Source organism: Macaca fascicularis, chromosome 5 (genome assembly GCF_037993035.2).
Source record: "Macaca fascicularis isolate 582-1 chromosome 5, T2T-MFA8v1.1".
Taxonomy (NCBI): domain Eukaryota; kingdom Metazoa; phylum Chordata; class Mammalia; order Primates; family Cercopithecidae; genus Macaca; species Macaca fascicularis.
Genome location: NC_088379.1, coordinates 39,017,054 through 39,036,834, shown reverse-complemented (window position 1 = coordinate 39,036,834; position 19,781 = coordinate 39,017,054). Strand labels below are relative to the sequence as shown.

At 41.4% G+C, this 19,781-nt stretch overlaps 1 protein-coding gene across 8 annotated transcripts in view; it reads right to left on the bottom strand.

Annotated features, from left to right (window-relative positions):
- UBE2K (ubiquitin conjugating enzyme E2 K) overlaps positions 1 to 19,781 on the bottom strand; it is an 85,993-nt gene that overhangs the window by 41,250 nt on the left and 24,962 nt on the right. For 7 of the 8 annotated variants that reach the window (XM_065544882.2, XM_074039576.1, XM_045392265.3 and 4 more), the window contains one exon: positions 5,913 to 6,006. The exons of the other annotated variant lie outside the window; for it this stretch is intronic. In XM_065544882.2, the coding sequence (XP_065400954.1) occupies positions 5,913 to 6,006 (94 nt within the window). The remainder of the gene's footprint in view (positions 1 to 5,912; positions 6,007 to 19,781) is intronic. 8 annotated transcript variants of the gene reach the window in all.

Sequence of the window (19,781 nt, the reverse complement as noted above, 5' to 3'; positions counted from 1 at the left end):
GAGTCTCGCTCTGTCACCCAGGCTGGAGTGCAGTGGCGCCATCTTGGCTCACTGGACGCTCCACCTCCCAGGTTCACGCCATTCTCCTGCCTCAGCCTCCCGGGTAGCTGGGACTACAGGCGCCCGCCACCATGCCCGGCTAACTTTTTTGTATTTTTAGTAGAGACAGGGTTTCACCGTGTTAGCCAGGATGGTCTTGATCTCCTGACCTCATGATCCACCTGCCTCAGCCTCCCAAAGTGCTGGGATTACAGACATGAGCCACCTCGCCCGGCCTATTCCTTTTTATATATCTGAAACTCCCTGTAATAAAAAGTAAAATTAAAAACTGTGTGCTAGTAGCATTATTATCTTCAAAATTCTATACACTCAGTTATTTAAAAAGTCAAACAGGAGACTTTCTTCAGTATATTCTAGACTCTCTCAAATATATCTCCTCACTACTCCATTGTTATGAATGGATGGATGACTATGAATCTGAGGAAAAAATAAAAGTGGTACTATTTTCTTCAAGCCCTTTTTGGTTTGAATCCTTCTTTTCTTCTTCTTCCTCTTTTTCTTTTTTTTTCTGAGACAGGGTCTCATTCTGATGCCCAGGCTGGAGTGTAGTAGTAAAATCTTGGCTCACTATAACCTCCATCTTTCAGGTTCCAGCAATTCTCATGCCTCAGTCTCCTGAGTAGCTGGGATTACAGGTGCCCACCACAACGCTCAGCTAATTTTTGTATTTTTAGCAGAGATGGGGTTTCACCATGTTGGTCAGGCTGGTCTTGAACTCCTGGCCTCAAGTGATCTGCCCACATCAGCCTCCCAAAGTGCTGGGATTACAGGCAAGAGCCATTGTACCTGGCTTCTCTTCTTGCTATTTTTGAGATGGATTCTCACTCTGCTGCCCAGACTGGAGTGCAATGGTGCGATCTTGGCTCACTGCAACCTCCACCTCCCAGTTACAGCAATTCTCCTACCTCAGCCTCCTGGGTAGCTAAGACTACAGGTGTGTGCCACCATGCCAGCTAATTTTTTTATTTTTTAAAGTAGAGATGGGGTCTCACCACGCTGGCTAAGCTGGTCTCGAACTCCTGACCTCAAATGATCTACTCGCCTCAGCCTCCCAAAGTAATGGGATTACAGGCATGAGCCATTATGCCCAACCACTAGTTCTTTTTAATATAATCCCATAGTGATTAATGCATGAGTTGAACTAAATGCCTGAATTGCAGAACATATAGTAACAATAATGAAATTTAAAGAAAAGTAGTGGAAAGAAAAAAAAAAAAAAACTGACACATAAGAGAAGGGTACCTGAAGAAATTTTGTGACTATAACCGTCTATACCCAGAATTAGAAATGCTAGCTTCAAATATAGTTATAATAAATTTGGCTTCAGCACTACATAGGCTTTTCTTTTTCCTTCCTAAGAATTATTTTTTTCTGATTAAACTCCAGATTACCATCTCTATAACCCATCATACAAAGTTCTTCGTTAATGGCCAAAATAATCTCTTAGGAGCAGTGTGAGGGCCCAGAGATATTATATAAATAATGCTGGACTCACGAGTCTCTAAAATCTTATTTCTATTTCTATCCCTTATGTTACATGCTCTGACAACTTTCAATATACGACCACTTAGCATTAATCATAGCATCATCTGATCAGGGTAATACAACTAATGATAACTATATTATTCACATTATAATAGTTTTTACTATAAAACATTAACTTCTTGAAGAATAGCTTTTAATATTAAAAATTAACCATCTTTAAATTTAACTTAACCCAAAGAGGAGATGGGGAAGGAATGAGAATTTTTAAGCTGTCAACAATGATTCCATAAACCTAAAAGAAATTTTAGGAAGAAAAGCTCAAGAACTAAACTGTTCCTTTGTCACTGAATTATTAAGGCAAAAGAAGTGAAGAAAATTGAGTTAAGTAATATCTACAATATGGCATTTTCCCATGAGTACTCTACTTCACAATCTGATTCTTTAAATACTATAAAACAGCTGCCTCATTACTTAATAATGGTCATAAATAGTTTAACATTCCACATGTAAACTTTTGCCTTAGCATTTAAGTTTAGATTTTTAAAAACTCAAAAAACTGCAACATCCTTGCAATAAATATTTAACCTACCGTTATATTTAAAAGAAAAAGCATTAAAGTTTATGCCCTTGAATGGTACTTTTCCTTAACAAAATGAACTTCTCTCAACAGTTTCACATAAAATAATAGAATTAAAGTTACTCTACCTCAAACATATACCAAAAAGCATATTAAATCTAATCTCATCAAGATACTCATTTAGCAGCAGCAGCAGCAGAAATAAGCACTTTTTTTTGAGACGCAGTCGCCTTCTCTCGCCCAGGCTGGAGTGCAGCGGTGAGATCTCAGCTCACTGCAACCTCCGTCTTGTGGGTTAAAGGGATTCTCCTGCCTCAGCCTCCTGAGTAGCTGGGATTACAGGCGCACACCATTGCACCCAGCTAATTTTTGTATTTTTAGTAGAGATGGAGTTTCACTACGTTGGTCAGGCTGGTCTTGAACTCCTGACCTCGTGATCCACCTGCTTCAGCCTTCCAAAGTGCTGGGATTACAGGCATAAGCCACCCCGCCCAGACAGAAATAAGCACTTTTAAATGACCAAACTTTTGGCCCCATTCTCGGTATCGGGAAAAAGAAAAGAAAAAAATGACCAAACTTGCTTCTAACCAATAAAGAATATATCTTTTTTATTTTTTTTTTTTTTGAGACAGAGTCTTGCTCTGTCGCCCAGGCTGAAGTGCAGTGGCATGATCTCCGCTCACTGCAACCTCTGCCTCCCGGGTTCACACCATTTTCCTGCCTCAGCCTCCCGAGTAGCTGGGACTACAGGCACCCACCACTACACCCGGCTAATTTTTTTGTATTTTTAGTAGAGACGGGTTTCACCGTGTTAGCCAGGATGGTCTCGATCTCCTGACCCCGTGATCCACCCGCCTCGGCCTCCCAAAGTGTTGGGATTACAGGTGTGAGCCACCGCACCCAACCATAAGAATATATCTTAATATATCTTAATGTATATAAGTATACATTATCCATTTTAAAAAATTAATCTACCTATTAAATATTGCTTCTATCTAATTTGGCTCAGGAAGTGCCTTGTTTATAAAAATCAGTTAAAAAATTTAAAACTTTGCCGGCAGACCTCTAAAATAATGTCATTGCCCTACTATCTTCCAAAAATATTTCAAAACAATCTAAAAAAAAAAAATTCAAGAATAACTGTAAGGCTTGTCTTCAAGAAGCAGCTAATATATTATTACATAAAAACATCTGCTATTAGGACAACCACCTGATTTTCGTAAGATAACTATAGGTCTCCTCTACATTTAATGATTGTAAAAAGGACTAAATGAAATAGCATCCATGAAAACGGCCAGACCAAGCAAGGCAGATAGGAAGCACTCAATAAACAGCATAAAAAAGTAAATATCTAGAAATGGCTCATATTAACTATAAAACAACAAATAAAATTTTATCACTTAAGAATTGGTACAAGGTTGGGCACAATGGCTCATGCCTAGAATCCCAAGACTTTGGGACACTAAGGCAAGAGGATTGTTTGAGGCCAGGGGTTTGAGACCTGCCTGGGTAACTTGGCAAGATGCCATCTATCCAATAAAGAAAGAAAAAACAGGCCGGGCGTGGTGGCTCATGCCTGTAATCCCAGCACTTTGGGAGGCTGAGGTGGGCAGATCACAAGGTCAGGAGTTCAAGACAAGCCTGGCCAATAATGTGAAACCCCGTCTCTGCTAAAAATACAAAAATTAGCCGGGCATGGTGGCGGGCGCCTGTAGTACCAGCTACTCGGGAGGCTGTCAGGAGAATCACTTGAACCCAGGAGGTGGAGGTTGCAGTGAGCCAAGATCGCACCACTGCACTCCAGCCTGAGCGACAGAGTGAGACTCTGTCTCAAAAAAAAAAAAAAAAAGAAAAAAATGAATAAACAGAATTGGTATAATATGCTAAAGACATTCTAGGGTCTTCAACAATCTGGATTAAGAACAAGAAAATATTCAAAAATACTAGATTTTAAAAAAGTGTTTTGGGTAGCTGGGCGCAGTGGCTCACACCTATAATCCCAGCACTTTGGGAGGTTGCGGTGGGTGGATCATGAGGTCAGGAGATCGAGCCCATCCTGGCTAACAAGGTGAAACACCATCTCCACTAAAAAAACACACAAATAAAATTAGCCAAGTGTGGTGGCGGGCACCTGTAGTCCCAGCTACTCGGGAGGCTGAGGCAGGAGAAAGGCATGAACCTGGGAGGTGGAGCTTGCAGTGAGCCAAGATGGCGCCACTGCACTCCAGCCTGGGCAACAGAGCAAGACTCCATCTCAAAAAAAAAAAAAAAAAAAAAAGGGTTTTGGGTAAACTGTTCATTACAGAATTATAGAACCACTCAAAAGTATTTAGCTGGCAGCCGGGAGTGGTGGCTCATGCCTGTAATCCTAACACTTTGGGAGGCTAAGGCAGGCGTATCACCTGAGGTAAGAAGTTCAAGACCAGCCTGGCTGTTATTGTGAAACTCCGTCTCTACTAAAAGTGCAAAAATTATAGCCGGCATGGTGGTGCACGTCTGTAATCCCAGCTACTCAGGAAGCTAAGGCAGGAGAATCACTTGATTCTGGGAGGTGAGGTTGCAGTAAGCCAAGATTTCACCACCGCACTCCAGCCTGGGCAAAAGAGACTCAGTCTCAAAAAACAAACAAAAATTAACAACAAACCCACACGAAGTATTTAACTGGATGTGGTGGCATGCACCTGTAGTACTAGCTACTGAGGAAGCTGGAGGATTACTTGAGCCTAGGAATTCAAATTTATAATGAGCTATGACCATGCCACTGCTCTCCAGCCTGGGTAACAGTAAAACTTTGCATCTAAAAAAATAGATAACAAAACAAAATAGACATCACCACCACTTCCAATATTAAGTGAATTCTGATTTACATAAAGTGATTAAAAGCACAGGCTTTGAAGGCAAAGCCTATCAGCTGTGCTAAGATGGTTGACCTTAGACAAGTCACTTCTCTAAACTTGTTTCTTCATCTATGAAACAGCAATCATTGTATTTACCTAATAAGATTTGCTGAAAGGATTAAATGAGAAAATACATGCAAAGATTGCATAATTAGGGTTACCATATATTCTGTTATGTTTTCTAATAAACAAATATTTGAATAGCTATTAATGCAAGAACCTTGGTTATATGCTGTATAACCTAAATTTACAATAATATTAATTAACGAAGACTCACCTAATAAGAAAGTAAAATGCTATAAGGCTTATTTCTGTATCTTACCACCCAACTCCATGGTCTAAAGTAGCTACAGAGTTAATTTGTGAACACCAAGTTCAGCAAAGCCACCTCCTTTCTATGTGTCTTGAAATGATCACTAAAAGCTTTCCTGAATAAAGAAAACATTTGGACTACAGCCTGTATGAAGACATATGAGTGAATGAAATGCTAAATGACAGAAAGAAGAACTTTAAAAACAAAAGCAACATTTCACCAGTGAGATATTTAAGGGAAGGTCTGTTTTAGATACCATATGAAGGGTAACTGAGTGTCTATAGTCCATATAATTTAGAGGTTTACCATGCCAGATCTTTTATTCTATTAAATTCTAACCTATAATACCTGTAACAAAGCTCTGCTAAACTTTTTGTGGAAAGAAAAAAATTAGCTAAAATTCAGTAAGAAATACCAGTCTATATTAAGTATCTAAATTTAGTATTTTTAAAATTGCTGTTTATCTAAACCAAATGAAGTTACCCTCCATATAATTTATAGATGTTTAAGATTATTCTGATTTAATGTTTTAGACAAGTTCTAATACGCACAATATTTTGATACAGAAAAAAGTACTTGCCTTCATATGGTGTGTCTGGAGGTCCCGCTATTTCTCCTCTTAATTCTGTAAAATTCTCATCTACAAGATCTACTTTAATTTGATTTTTGCTCGTCTTAAAAATAAACAGAAAATAAATGTTAGTATGTCAGCAAGAAAAACGCCTAAAGTATTACCTATAAAAATTTTTGAAACTCCCCCCTTTCATAAACTTGATTATCTGCTCTAGTAAAATAAGTCTGGGCTTTTCTAGGACTTAATTGGCCAGTTTTAAGAATATTTAAAACAAACTTAATAAATTTTAACTTCAATGTTTTAAATGAAATAACACCACTTTGAACAATACAATGGCTTCTTGAATTTCTAGGAATGTTATGAGAGAAAAATAGTATAAAACCTATTTTATGTTTGCCAATTCCATGTATATTAGGTCCAAAGTGATTAATCATCCACAGATGAACGCTAAGATACTATATTCTGAACTATACCCCCAGGATACATGAGTTCTGCTTATATAAACAGAAAATTCAGGGTAATTAAAAGCCATTTAGGCCATAAACTCTCACTTGAACTAACCATAACAACTCTAAATGTTTAGTTTAACTGACTGAAATAGTACACTATCCACCAGAATGATGAAAGCTCTAGCTATGTAACAGATTCTCCTTTCCATGAAAATTCCAAAGGACTAAATGCCTCAAAAGAATCTAAGGCCTTCTTCAATTTGTTTTTCTGCTTAGTTTATTAAAATGGCAACTACCTACTTCCAAAAACCAGATTTCTACTTTAAATTTATCTACACTGACTTATTTTGCACTTTATACTACTCCAAGTACTTTCCTATCTATAGCATTACTGAGTCTCTTAATCTTATGACAGTCCATTCTCAGAGCCATGATAACCTTAAATGAGTCAGAAAACCATCCCAGTGGGATTCACATTAACATTCATAAGTGCCTGCCTGCAAATGGGCTCTCCACTTATATTCTCAAACCTATGTTAAAAATACAGTAAATCCTCTCCTCTCAATTTTTTAAACCAAAATCCCTAAAGTACAAGTTATATCTTCTTTTTTTTTTTTTTTTTTTTTGAGACGGAGTCTTGCTCTCGTCACCCAGGCTGGAGCGCAATGGCACGATCTCGGCTCACTGCAACCTCTACCTCCTGGGTTCAAGCAACTCTCCTGCCTCAGCCTCCTGAGTAGCTGGGATTACCGGCACCCACCACCATGCTCAGCTAATTTTTGTAATTTTAGTAGAGACGGGGTTTCACCATGTTGGCCAGGCTTGTCTCAAACTCCTGACCTCATGATCCTCCCACCTCAGCCTCCCAAAGTGCTGGGATTATAGACCTGAGGCACTGCGCCTGGCCTATATCTTCATTTTTTTGGTTAGGATTCCATATTGTTACCTGATTGACACAACATATCTACTCTTATGAAACAAAGCCTCACTCAAGATTTCAAAAGTGAAGTTTTTTGCTTTTAGATTGACTTTCTTAAACTTGATTACTGGATGAAACGGTGTAAGAATTACTGTTTTAAAGGTCTTTGGCTTCCTCCTCCAACCCAAAAAAATACACAATTTTTACTCTTTTACTATGTTAAATATTTTTTAGTACAGAACATTTAGTTCAGAAACAATACATTACTTAAAATCCTAATTTTTCAAAGTTCACATCATTCCTAATTAATCCTGTCTTTTAATAAAAACACAGGATTTAAAAACTTCCTTTCTAATTAGTATTGTTTTTTCACGTTTTTCTGAAAAAATTTTTATCCAAAAACTAAATTTAACTATAAATATGTACAATAAGAAACTACTTCTTATGCCCTAAAAAATCATTAACAACCTTGGTATTTGTGGTAGAGGAGAAAATGTACATTTTAGCAACAGTAAAAATACTTCGATGGCCAGGCACGGTGGCTCACAAGGTCAGGAGATCGAGACCACGCTGGCTAACACGGTGAAACCATGCCTCTACTAAAAACACAAAAAAATTAGCCAGGCGTGGTGGCGGATGCCTGTAGTCCCAGCTACTCGGGAGGCTGAGGCAGAATGGCATGAACCCGGCAGGCGGAGCTTGCAGTGAGCCAAGATCGTGCCACTGCATTCCAGCCTGGGTGACAGAATGAGACTGCGTCTCAAAAAAACCAAAAAAACCCAAAAACTTAATTGGGTGTGGCGGTGCACACCTGTAGTCCCACCTACTCGGCAAGCTGAGGCAGGAGAATCGCTTGAACCCAGGAGGCGGAGGTTGCAGTGAGCCGAGATCGTGCCACTGCACTACGGCATGGCCTGAGTGAAAGAGCAAGACTCCATCTCAAAAAAAAGAAAAAAAGGCCGGGCGCGGTGGCTCAAGCCTGTAATCCCAGCACTTTGGGAGGCCGAGACGGGCGGATCACGAGGTCAGGAGATCGAGACCATCCTGGTTAACACGGTGAAACCCCGTCTCTACTAAAAAATACAAAAAATTAGCCGGGCGCGGTGGTGGGCGCCTGTAGTCCCAGCTACTCGGGAGGCTGAGGCAGGAGAATGGCGTGAACCTGGGAGGCGGAGCTTGCAGTGAGCTGAGATCCGGCCACTGCACTCCAACCCGGGCGACAGAGCGAGACTCTGTCTCAAAAAAAAAAAAAAAACAAAAAAAAAAAAAAAAGAAAAAAAAATTGTCTAGTTAAATTATGCATAAATAATGTTAAAAAGAAAATTGGAGGCATTTAACTTTCACTGACCAATTTAAGAAGCCAGTGTTAACTTAGAATACACTTAAATTTCTCCTCTTAAGGCTTCTTACAAGAATAATCATCTTGCTAATCATCAATGCTTTCAAACATCTCGATAGCTTTCCATAATCTCCCCTCCAAAAAGTAGTATGTAAATAACCCAAAGATATTAGGATATTAAAGGATCTGATTAACGTTTTTTGGGAAAGGAGGAGAGGGAGATTAGAAAAGCTGCTTTTTGGGACTGCCCAAATCTCTGGGTAACAAAATGCTAAATAATTATTCATTGGCCGGGTGCGGTGGCTCAAGCCTGTAATCCCAGCACTTTGGGAGGCCGAGACGGGTGGATCACGAGGTCAGGAGATCGAGACCATCCTGGCTAACACGGTGAAACCCCATCTCTACTAAACAAATAAAAAATAAAAAATAAAAACTAGCCGGGCGAGGTGGCGGGCGCCTGTAGTCCCAGCTACTCGGGAGGCTGAGGCAGGAGAATGGCGTAAATCCAGGAGGCAGAGCTTGCAGTGAGCTGAGATCTGGCCACTGCACTCCAGCCTGGGCGACAGAGCTCCATCTCAAAAAAAAAATAAAAAATTATTCATTTTCATACCTCTGTCCTTATTTCTGTCTACATCATCCCCAAATTATTATTATTTAAGACAGGGTCTCACTCCCATCACCCCGGCTGGAATGCAGCAGCGTGATCTCAGCTCACTGCACCTCAACTTCCCAGGCTCAGGTGATTTCTCCCACCTCAGCCTAACCAGTCACTGGGACTACAGGTGTGCACCACCATGCCTGGCTAAATTTTTAAATTTTTAGTAGAGACAGGGTTTTGCCATGTTGCTCAGGCTGGTCTTGAACTCCTGGGCTCAAGTGATCCACCAGCTTTGGCCTCCTGCCTTGGCCTCCAAAGTGCTGGGATTATAGTCGTGAGCCACCACGTCCAGCCCCCAAATGATAAGTCAGAAAAAAATTGCTCATTTTTCACTCTAGAGAAAGAATATTATTACTGTATGAAAAATGTACTAAATAAGCTCAAGAAAATACCCATCATCATGATGAATTACATTACGAAAAAGCATTCTGGTCAGGTGCGGTGGCTCATGCCTATAATCCCAACAGTTCGGGAGGCCGAGGCAGATCACTGAGTCAGGAGTTTGAGGCCAACATGGTGAAACCCCGTCTCTACTAAAAACAGGAAAAATTAGCCGAGCATGGTGGTGCGTGCCTGCAGTCCCAGTTACTTGGGAGGCTGAGGCACGAGAATCGTTTGAACCCAGGGGGTGGAGGTTGGAGTGAGCTGAGATTTCGCCACGGCGCTGCACTCCAGCCTGGGTAACAAGAGAGATACTCTGTCTCGAAAAGCCAAAAAAAAGAAAAAAAAGTATTCTATAGAGGTTAGAGTAGGGTCTTTACTTGCAGATAACTAAAGATAAAAAGAAAACAGAAAGTCAAAATTTCTTCAAAGCTCAATTTTCCATCAAGCAACAATTATTCTTTATACCACCACAGTTTAATTCAAACATCCAGTTATTTCACAATCTAAAACAACAATCCCACTGCTCCCACAAGCGAACTTAAAGTCTCACTTTAAGAGTCAGGAACTATAAGCAAGACACGGAGAATGGTGAAAGATGACAGTATTACAAAAGGGATGGCCTTTGGAGTAAGACATATGTCTTATGTGCTGAATCCTAGTTCTGTTCTTGTGGTATTCATTCAGGTATACCACTTAACACCTAACTCTCAATTTTATTACTGTAAAATAAGAATACTTTCAGAATTAAGTTTCTTGTATAGAAGTAAGCAGCGTAGTTCCCCTTTTCCTAACAACATTAATTATAAAACCTTTAATTTGGCTGGGTGCAGTGGCTCACGACTGTAATCCCAGCACTTTGGGAGGCCAAGGCGGGTGGATCATCTGAGGTCAGGAGTTTGAGACTAGCTTGGCCAACATGGTGAAACCCCATCTCTACCAAAAATATAAAAATTAGCCAGGTGTGCTGACAGGCACCTGTAGTCCCAGCTACTCGGGAGACTGAGGCAGAAGAATGGCTTGAACTTGGGAGGTGGAGGTTGCAGTGAGCCGAGATTGCACCACTGCATGCAGCCTGGGTGACAGACCTAGATTCTGTCTCAAAAAAAAAAAATTAAAGCCCGATTTTACAAAATTAATTTCACAGTTCTGTTTCCACAGTCTAAGAAAAAAATGTAGTATCTAAAAATAAATAACAAAATAATGTGTTATTCACTTCAATGACTGCAACAACCAAGGCAGCTGAAGCTTTTGGGTGAAATTCTGAAGAACTGTGTTATCACTGTAAATCTTTCATGAGGATAGGTGAAAGATTGCTTTTCTAAACTTTCTTCTCCCACCTCAGCTAAACACACAGTAGGACCTCTGGTAGTCTTTTTTTTTTTTTTTTCCCCCTGATGTTCCCTGGGGGTTTCAAGGCATTTCTAATGCACAAAAGGAATAGAGATATACAGAAGCTATAGCAGCTAGGCCGGGCAGGGTGTCTCAACCCTGCAATTCCAGCACTTTGGGAGGCTGAGGCAGGTGAAATCACTTGAGGCAAGAAACTTGAGACCAGCCTGGCCCATATAGTAAAACCCTGTCTCTACTAAAAATACAAAAATTAACTGGGCATGGCAGCACATGTCTGTAATCCCAGCTACTCAGGAGGCTGAGGCATGAGAATTGCTTGAACCCGGGAGGCAGAGGTTGCAGTGAGTCAAGATTACACCACTGCACTCCAGCCTGGGCTACAAAGCAAGACTGTCACACACACACAAAAAAAAGAAAAGAAAAAAAAGAAAAAGAAAGAAAGAAGCTATAGAAGTTAGCAATTTTTAAATCAACTATTTTATTAAGATATACATGAAGCATACAAAAAACAGCACATAATGTTGAAGCTAATTTGAATGAGATTTAAAAAAATTATTGTCAACAACCAATAGTGAAGAACTCAAAGCGGTTCTAATATATTTCCATTTCCAAGGCCACCTCTCAGTGAAATGATATTGTCATTGTTACCACCATCACTGTAAAAATTCTTTCAAATAATGACTGGAGTCTAATATATGCTATCTCAAATGTTACTAAACAAAACCTAAGTCCCTGCCCACTTGGGGCTTACACTCTAGTGGGAAAAACTAAACACTGGAAGATTTTTATCATTTAAGGACTAAATACAAAGTATATAGTTGTGTAACCTTTTTAAAACTTACTAGCTATGAACAAGTTAATTAACCACTTTGTACTCCAGTTTCATCCTCTGTCAACTAAGGATAAGACAGTTCCTCATAGGGTTCGCTGGTGAATTTAACGAATAAAGTATATAGAACAATGCCTGCCACACAGTAAGTGCTGAATTTATCACTGTAATATGCTGACTCTTGATAATGATGTTGGGGCAGAAAACTTTAACCCAAAGCAAATATTGTATTTTTTAAAAAAGAATAATTAACAATATTAGCCTCACTTCTATTTATTATAAAAAAAATGCTCTAAAATGAAATTTAAATCCAAATCTCAAATAAGACAAATAGAATTCTAAATGCCCCTAAATGCCCCCTAAAGTTATAAGTAATTCTCATTGATATAAAGAAATTACTATTTGTTTCCTAATCAAGCCACAACTATTTTAGGAGCCCTGCTCATCATTATCATGCATATAAAAGTGAAATTTAGTTCTTCCTAATTTGTTGGGAATAATACTTTGAAAGCTTAACAGTTGCCATTATTTTCTCATAATTTAATATAATATCCTTCCCCTATTATTCAAAGGCCTAAGAAACAAACACAATTTCTACCTTCTAGGCAGTTAAATTTATTTTTTTATTTTTTATTTTTTTGAGATGGAGTCTTGCTGTGTCGCCCAGCTCACTGCAACCCATCTCCTGGGTTCAAGGAATTCTCCTGCCTCAGCTTTCCAAGTAGCTGGGATTACAGGCGCCTGCCACCATGCCCAGCTAATCTTTTTGTATTTGTAATAGAGACAAGGTTTCACCATGTTGGCCAGGATGGTCTTGAACTCCTGACCTCCAGTGATCCGCCTGCCTCAGTCTCCCAAAGTGCTAGGACTACAGGTGTGAGCCACCATGTTTTCTGAAGCTTATGGCACATAACAGTCCCAAAGCAAAAAATGACATGATAACAAAGGGATTGGGAGAATGAAAAACTGAGGCCATGGAGACACATGTATGATCCTTACTAAAAACAAGTTCTAGACTAGCAGTATCCAATACAATATAACGTAAGCCACATATGTAAATTTAAAATTTTCTGGTATTCACATTGAAAAGACTACAAGATGGCCAGTTGCGGTGGCTCATGCCTGTAATCCCAGCACTTTGGCAGGCTGAGGCAGGTGGATCACCTGAGGTCAGGAGTTTGAGACCAGCTGAGGCAGGAGAATCGCTTGAACCCAGGAGTCAGAGGTTGCAGTGAGTTGAGATCGCGCCACTGCACTCTAGCCTGGGCGACAAAGCAAGACTCCGTCTCAAAAATAAAAAAATAAAATAAAAATAGTACCAGAGACTGGACATGGTGGCACACTCCTGTAAATCCCAGCTACTTGAAATTCTAAGGCAGGAGAACTGCTTGAACCTGGGAGGCGGAGGTTGCAGTGAGCAGAGATCGCACCACTGCACTCCACCCGGACAACAAAGTGAGACTCTGTCTATAGCAGCTAGCTTTTTTTTTTTTTTTTTTTTTGAGACGGAGTCTCACTCTGTTGCCCAGGCTGGAGTGCAGTGGTGCAATCTCAGCTCACTGCAACCTCCACCTCTCGGGGGTTCAAGCGATTCTTCTGCCTCAGCCTCCTGAGTAGCTGCGATTACAGATGCCCGCCACCATGCCTGGCTAATTTTTGAATTTTTAGTAGAGATTGGGGTTTCACCATGTTGGCCAGCTGGTCTCGAACTCCTGACCTCAAGTGATCTACCGGCCTCAGCCTCCCAAAGTGCTGGGATTACAAGCATGAGCCACGACGCCAGGCTGCAGCTAGCATTTTTAAAATCACACCTGTAATCCCAACACTTTGGCAAAGGAGGGAGGATTCACTCGAGCCCAGGAGTTTGAGCCCAGCCTGGGCCACATAGTGAAACTCCCATCTCTACAGGGGAAAAAACAAACAAAACAAAACACGTGTGCCTGTAATCCCAGCTATTCAGGAGGCTGAGGTGGGAGAATCACTTGAGCCCAAGAGGTCAAGGGTGCAGTAAGCTATGATTGTGCCACTGCACACCAGCCTGTGTGACAGAGTGAGACCCCATCTCTTAAAAAAAAAAGTTAAGTTCTGGACTTCTATCAAACTTTACACAATCTACAATGAAGAGTAATTCAAGCCTGAATTTATCAATTCCATGAATATTTACTGAGTACTGGCTATTTGCAAGGCATTGTAACAGAAACTCGTAGTGTAATGATCAACTAGAAATTTTCTCTACCGTGCATCAATAGTTATTTCATTCTAAGGTACTGAACAACTAATTATATAATTTTTAAATGAAATACAGGATACTATGAAGAACAATTTAGCAGAGAGAAAATCTAGAAAGTAAGAGGAAGTTTCCTTGAGGAAACTAATGTTAAAATACTTTACTTTAGGTAAAGCCAGCACTTAAGGCAGAGTGTACACGCCATGCAAAATAGAGGCAAAGGAGGACTTGACAGGTTTAAAAATTGAAAAGCCGCCAAAATGACTACAATACAAAGAATGAAAACGTAGAGATGAGGCAGGAGAAGTAGTCAAGAGCCAGATTATTCAGGGTTAAGAAGAATAATAAAAATTTGAAGTATTATAACAATCAGATCTGGGTCTTTTAGAGATCACCCGGCTGGAGTAGGGGGAAATAGCTGGAGGAGGATTAGAGAAAATACTTAGGAATCCAGTGAGAGATGCCAATACGGTCCAGTGCAATGAAAAGAAGTAGATGAATTAAGGCAGACAGGAAGTCAAATCTAAAGGACTTAGTTACTAACTAAAAGCGTATGATCTTAGAGGAGGGGATTTTTTGCTGGGTGGATGACAGTGTAATAAACTAAGATAAGGAAACAAAGAATTGAGGAGTCAGGGTTTGAGGAGGAGGGGAAAAATCAGTTTGAGATATGTTGGATACAAGGTATCTGTGAAAATACAAAGAACCAAGTAGGCAAATGAAAATTCAGGTCTCGGGTTCAGGAGTGATCTGGTCTGAAGATATAGTTAGAAAGATAGGAAAGACCAGGCGCCACGGCTCACACCTGTAATCCCAGCACTTTGAGAGGCCAAGGTGGGTGGATCATCTAAGGTCAAGAGTTCGAGACCAGCCTGGCCAACATGACTCTACTAAAAATTCAAAAATTAGCTGGGGGCATGGTGGTGCATGCCTGCAATCCCAGCTACTCTGGAGGCTGAGGCAGGAGAATTGCTTGAATCCAAAAGGCAGATGGAGCAGTGAGCCGAGACGGAAAGCACCGTACTCCAGCTTGGGTGACAAAGACTCTTTCTTTAAAAAAAAAAAAAAAAAAAAAAAAAAAAGTGGTGGGGGGGAGTGCGTGGTGGCTCACGCCTGTAATCCCAGCACTTTGGGAGGCTGAGGCGGGCAGATCACGAGGTCAAGAGATGGAGACCATCCTGGCTAACACGGGGAAACCCTGTCTCTACTAAAAATACAAAAACAAACCAACAAACCAACCAACAAACAAAAACTAGCCGGGTATGGTGGTGGGCGCCTATAGTCCCAGCTACTCGGGAGGCTGAGGCAGGAGAATGGCGTGAACCCGGGAGGCGGAGCTTGCAGTGAGCTGAGATGGCGCCACTGCATTCCAGCCTGGGCGACAAAGCAAGATTCTGTCTCAAAAAAAAAAAAAAAAAAGAAAAAAGGAAAAAAGGAAAGGCAGGAGGGAGGTGAGGGAAGGGGAAAAGGGAAAGGAAAAAGGAAAGGAAGAAAAAGATATTTGGATAGTCTGATATCACCGACACTACAGGAAGAATAATATTTCAAGGAAACAGTGGGTAATGTTGCTGAACGATCAGTATCTAATACATTGCTTTATCATCCAGGCAAGAGGTACAGTGGTACAATTAGAGCTCACTGCAGCATCAAACTTACGTGGTCAAGCAATTCTCCCGCCTCAGTCTCCCAAACTGCTGGGATTAGAGGCATAAGCCACCACTTCCAGCTCAATATTTATATGTAATTTACGGGCAATATTTTAACTGATGTATATTAATAACTCAATCTTATAACAAACTTACATGCTTACCAATAAGGAAGCTGAGGCAACAAAGTCACAAAGCTAATAATCAGTGAAGCCAGGTTTTAAAACTGATTCAGGAGTCAAGATAGAGCTTTTCTTTCACTTTTTTTTTTTTGAGATGGTGTCTTGCTCTGTCATCCAGGCTGAAATGCAGTGAGGCAATCTCGGCTCACTGCAACTTCCACTACCCGGGTTCAAGCAATTCTCCTGCCTCAACCTCCTGAGTAGCTGGGACTACAGGTGCGCACCACCATGCCTGGCTAATTTATTTACCGTTTTTTTAGTAGAGATGGGGTTTCGCCAGGCTGGTCTCGAACTTCTGACCTCATGATCTGCCTGCCTCAGCCTCCTAAAGTGCTGGGATTACAGGCATGAGCCACCGCACCTGGCCCACTTCTAAGATTTCAGTTAGAAGACATCTCAATGTATGCCAGTAAGAAAAAAACACTGCCATTTACACTATGACACAATAATTTATCACTCAGAGTTTTTATTTTACACTTACTCAACTTTTAGAATTTATATACTTCATTCTTTAGATTAGGCCAGGCACGGTGGCTCACACCTGTAATCCCAGCTCTTTGGGTGGTGGAGGTGGGCTGATCATTTGAACCCAGGAGTTCAACACCAGCCCATCTCTATCCTTATGGAAAAGAAAAAAAAAAAAAAAAAAAAAAGATCAGTCCGGGCAACATGGTGAAATCCTGTCTCTACAAAAAAATTAGGTAGGTGTGGGTGTGGTGGTGCATGGCCATATTCCCAGCAACGCGGGAGGCTGAGATGGGAAAATCACCTGAGCCCAGGAATCCGAGGCTGCAGTGAGCCGTGATCTTGCCACTGGCACTCCTGCCTGGGTGACTAGGGTGTATCCTGTCTCAGCACTCCCCCCATAACAGACTTTTAAGATTATTAAAGAAAAAAGAAAAACAGTCAAAGCTACTCCTCAAACTTTTTCACATCAAGTCCTACTCTCCAGTATCACCTTTTCAATTCAGTCTTCATTGTCCATGTTTTTCCTACACAATATGATCCTCTGTATGTGATAAAACATCTGTACTCTAAGACTGCTTGTGAGATAAAAGGACTAGAAAGTAAACTCAATGACTACAACCATTAAGAATAAAAAGGAGGCCGGGCGCGGTGGCTCAAGCCTGTAATCCCAGCACTTTGGGAGGCCGAGACGGGCGGATCATGAGGTCAGGAGATCGAGACCATCCTGGCTAACACAGTGAAACCCCGTCTCTACTAAAAAATACAAAAAAAACTTAGCCGGGCGAGGTGGCGGGCGCCTGTAGTCCCAGCTACTCGGGAGGCTGAGGCAGGAGAATGGCGCAAACCCGGGAGGCGGAGCTTGCAGTGAGCTGAGATCCGGCCACTGCACTCCAGCCTGGGCGACAGAGCAAGACTCCGTCTCAAAAAAAAAAGAAAAAAAAAAAAAAGAATAAAAAGGTAACTGTAAAAAGACACGTCAGAAGTCAAGGAAACCTGAGCATGTACTATGTTATTACATATTAAAAAATTAGTGTTTCTTTTGTTGAACGTAATAAGACACTTGATGGGGTTTCATAAAAATGTCCTTGTATGTTAAAGACCCACAATGAATTATTCACTGTACAATGACAGAATTCTAGGGTTTGCTGCAAAATAACTCAGAAGATTTGTTTCAAAATAATCTAGAAGGGGACAGGCACAGTGACTCACGCTGGTAATCCTAACACTTTGGGAGGTCAAGGCGGGTGGATCACCTGAGGTCAAGAGTTTGAGACCAGCCTAACCAACATGGTGAAACCCTGTCTCTACTAAAAACACAAAAAATTAGCCAGGTGTGGTGGCAAACGCCTGTAGTCCCAGCTACTCAAGAGGCTGAGGGAGGAGAATCGTCGGAGCCTGGTAGGCAGAGGTTGCAGTAAGCCGAGATCGTGCCACTGCACTCCAGCCTGGGAGACAGCAAGACTCCATCTCAAAAAACAAACAAACAGCAAAATAATCTAGAAGGGAGTGGGAATCTGACAGACAAAACTGGCCACATGTTGACAACTACAGAAAGTGGAGGCCAGGAGTGGTGGCTCACACCTGTAATTCCAGCACTTTGGGAGACTGAGGCAGGAGGATTGTTTGAGCCCAGGAGTTCAAGATCAGCCTGGGCAGCAAAGTGAGATCTCCGTCTCTACAAAAAAGAAAAAAAAAAGAAAAAGAAACTGGATGATGATGTCTATTATGCTATTTTCTCAACTTCAGTACAAGTTTAAAAATTTTAACAGAAAAGTTAAAAAATAAAAACAGGCCAGGCATGATGGCTCACACCTGTAATCCCAGCACTTTGGGAGGCTGAGGCGGGTAGATCACCTGAGGTCAGGAGTTAGAGACCAGCCTGGTCAACATGTTAAGACAGACACACAGGGAGGATACCACATGAAGACAGATAATTGGGGTGATGCATCTACAAGCCAAGGAACACCAAAAACGTTGGCAAACCAACAGAAACTAGGAAGAGGCAAGGAAGGATTCCCCAGAGGTTTCAGGGGGAATTTGACCCTGCTGACACCTTGATTTCCAACTTCTAGCCTCCAGAACTCTGAGAATAAATTTATTTTATTTTAAAAACCCAAATATTTACAATACTATTAAAAAAAAAAAAAAGGCCAAGTTTGGTGGTACACACCTGCAATCCCAATACTTTGGGAGGCCAACATAGATAGACTAAGCTTGAGCCCAGGAGTTTGAGACCAACCTGGGCAACATGGCAAAACCTGGTCTCTACTAAAAATACAAAAATTAGCCAGGTATGGTGGTGCGCGCCTGTAGTCCCAGATACTCAGGAGGCTGAAGCAGGAGGGTCACTTGAACGCAGGAGGCTCTCACAGTGAGGATGGAAGAAAATTCCCTGCATGCTTCTGGCAGGGGGAAGGGGAAAATTAGCCATTCTGAAGTAATTCCAAAGTATTCTGTTCTTCTTAAAAAGGCCTGCCTTCAAGAGAAAAGATTTCGCCAGAGGTTAACCAACTGGAGTTTTATCAGAGCTAACTGACCTGAGGGAAGTGAAAAACCCAATCCCAGCCTTCCAATCTCATCTAAGGAGGAAGTGTGAACTGAGAAGCAACTGTGAGTATCACAGCCCAGGTACACAGATTCACCAAAAGACTAAAACCCAATTATGAGAAACAGAATACTGAAACCTTACCATCAAGAGGGGTTTTTTTTGTTGTTGTTTTTTGGTTTTTTTGGGACAGGGTCTTGCTCTGTCACCCATGCTGGAGTGCAGTGGCACGATCATGGCTCACTGCAAACTGCCTCCCGGGTTCAGGTGATCCTCCAACTTCAGCCCCCTAAGTAGCACCTGTGAGTACAGGTGCACGACACCATGCCTGGTTAATATTTGTATTTTCTGTAGAGACGGTTTTGCCATGTCTCTATTTGTCTACAAATCTCGAATTCTTGGGCTAAAGCAATCTGCCAGCCTCGGACTCCCAAAGTGCTGGGATTATTGTTGTCAGCCACCATGCCTGGCCAAGGAGGCTTTTGTATAACAATAGGACGTTACAGGCCGGGCGCGGTGGCTCAAGCCTGTAATCCCAGCACTTTGGGAGGCCGAGACGGGCGGATCATGAGGTCAGGAGATCGAGACCATCCTGGCTAACACAGTGAAACCCCGTCTCTACTAAAAATACAAAAACTTAGCCGGGCGAGGTGGCAGGCGCCTGTAGTCCCAGCTACTCGGGAGGCTGAGGCGGGAGAATGGCGTGAACCCGGGAGGCAGAGCTTGCAGTGAGCTGAGATCCGGCCACTGCACTCCAGCCTGGGTGACAGAGCGAGACTCCGTCTCAAAAAAAAAAGAAAAAAAAAAACAACAACAATAGGACGTTACTCAAAGAACTGCATTTGTGCAACACTTGCAAGGAATTCAAAAACTAAAAAA